General features: G+C 42.7%; 1 protein-coding gene across 4 annotated transcripts in view; it reads right to left on the reverse strand.

Moving 5' to 3' along the window:
- LOC104716106 (calcium-dependent protein kinase 26) overlaps positions 1-1,406 on the reverse strand; it is a 7,435-nt gene that overhangs the window by 1,407 nt on the left and 4,622 nt on the right. For 3 of the 4 annotated variants that reach the window (XM_019230960.1, XM_019230959.1, XM_019230958.1), the window contains 2 exons: positions 328-406; positions 10-234 (listed from right to left, as the gene is read on the reverse strand). In XM_019230960.1, coding sequence (XP_019086505.1) covers positions 10-234; positions 328-406 — 304 coding nt within the window. Of the gene's footprint in view, positions 1-9; positions 235-327; positions 496-573; positions 690-762; positions 916-988; positions 1,133-1,218; positions 1,354-1,406 lie in introns of all 4 variants that reach the window. The other variant, XM_010433452.2, reaches the window with a different exon arrangement.

A 1,406-nucleotide genomic window follows, 5' to 3' on the forward strand; every position in this document is an offset into this window, starting at 1 on the left:
GTCTCTCACATTGTCTTGGTCGACTTCTTTGATCACATCTTCGAGAAAAACATCACTCATTCCCTGTTCAGCACACGCGTGCTGTAACTCATCGATTGTGATGTAACCGCTCCCATCTTTGTCAAAGTACGTGAAGGCTGAGAGGAGATGTTCCTCACGCTCTAATTTGTTCATATGGATTGTTGCAGCAATGAATTCACCATAATCTATGGTCCCACTCTTGTCAATATCTGCCTGGTAAATCACAGTCACAGATTCATACTTAACATACTGATTTCAAGCAGGTACACTGTACTCACATATATCAGATCAGAGCAAAGTTCTTACAGCCTCCATAAGGTCTCGAATCTCAGTATCCTTGAGGGTAGAACCATATCTTCGCAACCCGGCTTTTAACTCATCGAATGTAATTGCTCCACTGTTATCCGTGTCCATTGCTTTGAACATTTCCTTCAATCCAGCAATTTCTTCCTCGGAGAGACTCTCAGCTATTACCTGGATCACATCCGAAGACGTTTATGGAAAAATAATTCATAGTATGTAAATGGAAACAGCTTGCGTCTGGGTGCTTACCCTTAAAGCCATCTGCTTTAGTTTATTCATTGCAGAGAACTGCTTAAGACGAGAAAGCACAGCAGGATCTAGTGCTCTGTCTGGTGCAACTCCATTTTCACAGATCCAAGGATGGCCTGCAAAATTCTAAGTAAGCTAGCAGATACACCTATTCAGGACATGAAATAAGAACAAACTGGTTAGACTTACGCAATACTTGATGAGCTGTCAGACGCTCAGACGGCCGGGAACATAGCATGCCACGGATCAAGTCTTTTGCAGAGTCAGATATTAGGGGCCAAGGATCAGAGTCAAAGTCAATATGTCCCTTGAGCACTGCGTCAAATATCCCTTGCTGTGTTTCTGCAGAGCAAAATATATAAGAATCTTTTACCTTGAAAGCCTTTTATTACATTTGTTTCATTTGGGTGCATACCTGCCCAGAACGGTGGGACTCCGCAAACCAATATGTACAGTATTACCCCTGCCGTCCACACATCAGCCTCCGGTCCGTAGTGCTTGAGCAGAACCTCAGGAGCAACATAATAAGGACTTCCAACGACATCCTCAAATATTTGACCTGAAAGTTGCAGATGATGGATGTAGCAAGTTTGAAATTCTATGAATGAAGATATGTTGGAAAAGATGCAGTAGAGATGTTTTCACCTGGTTTGAAGAACACGGAAAGCCCAAAATCAATGGCCTTAAGAGAGAAGTCATCGTCCTTGTTAACCAACAAGAAATTTTCGGGCTTAAGATCTCTATGCATGACACCAAGCGAATGGCAAGCCTCAACAACACCAACAATGATCTTTATTAGTTCAGCTGCTTTTCTCTCGCTGTAATGCCCTCTC

Source organism: Camelina sativa, chromosome 10 (genome assembly GCF_000633955.1).
Source record: "Camelina sativa cultivar DH55 chromosome 10, Cs, whole genome shotgun sequence".
NCBI lineage: Eukaryota > Viridiplantae > Streptophyta > Magnoliopsida > Brassicales > Brassicaceae > Camelina > Camelina sativa.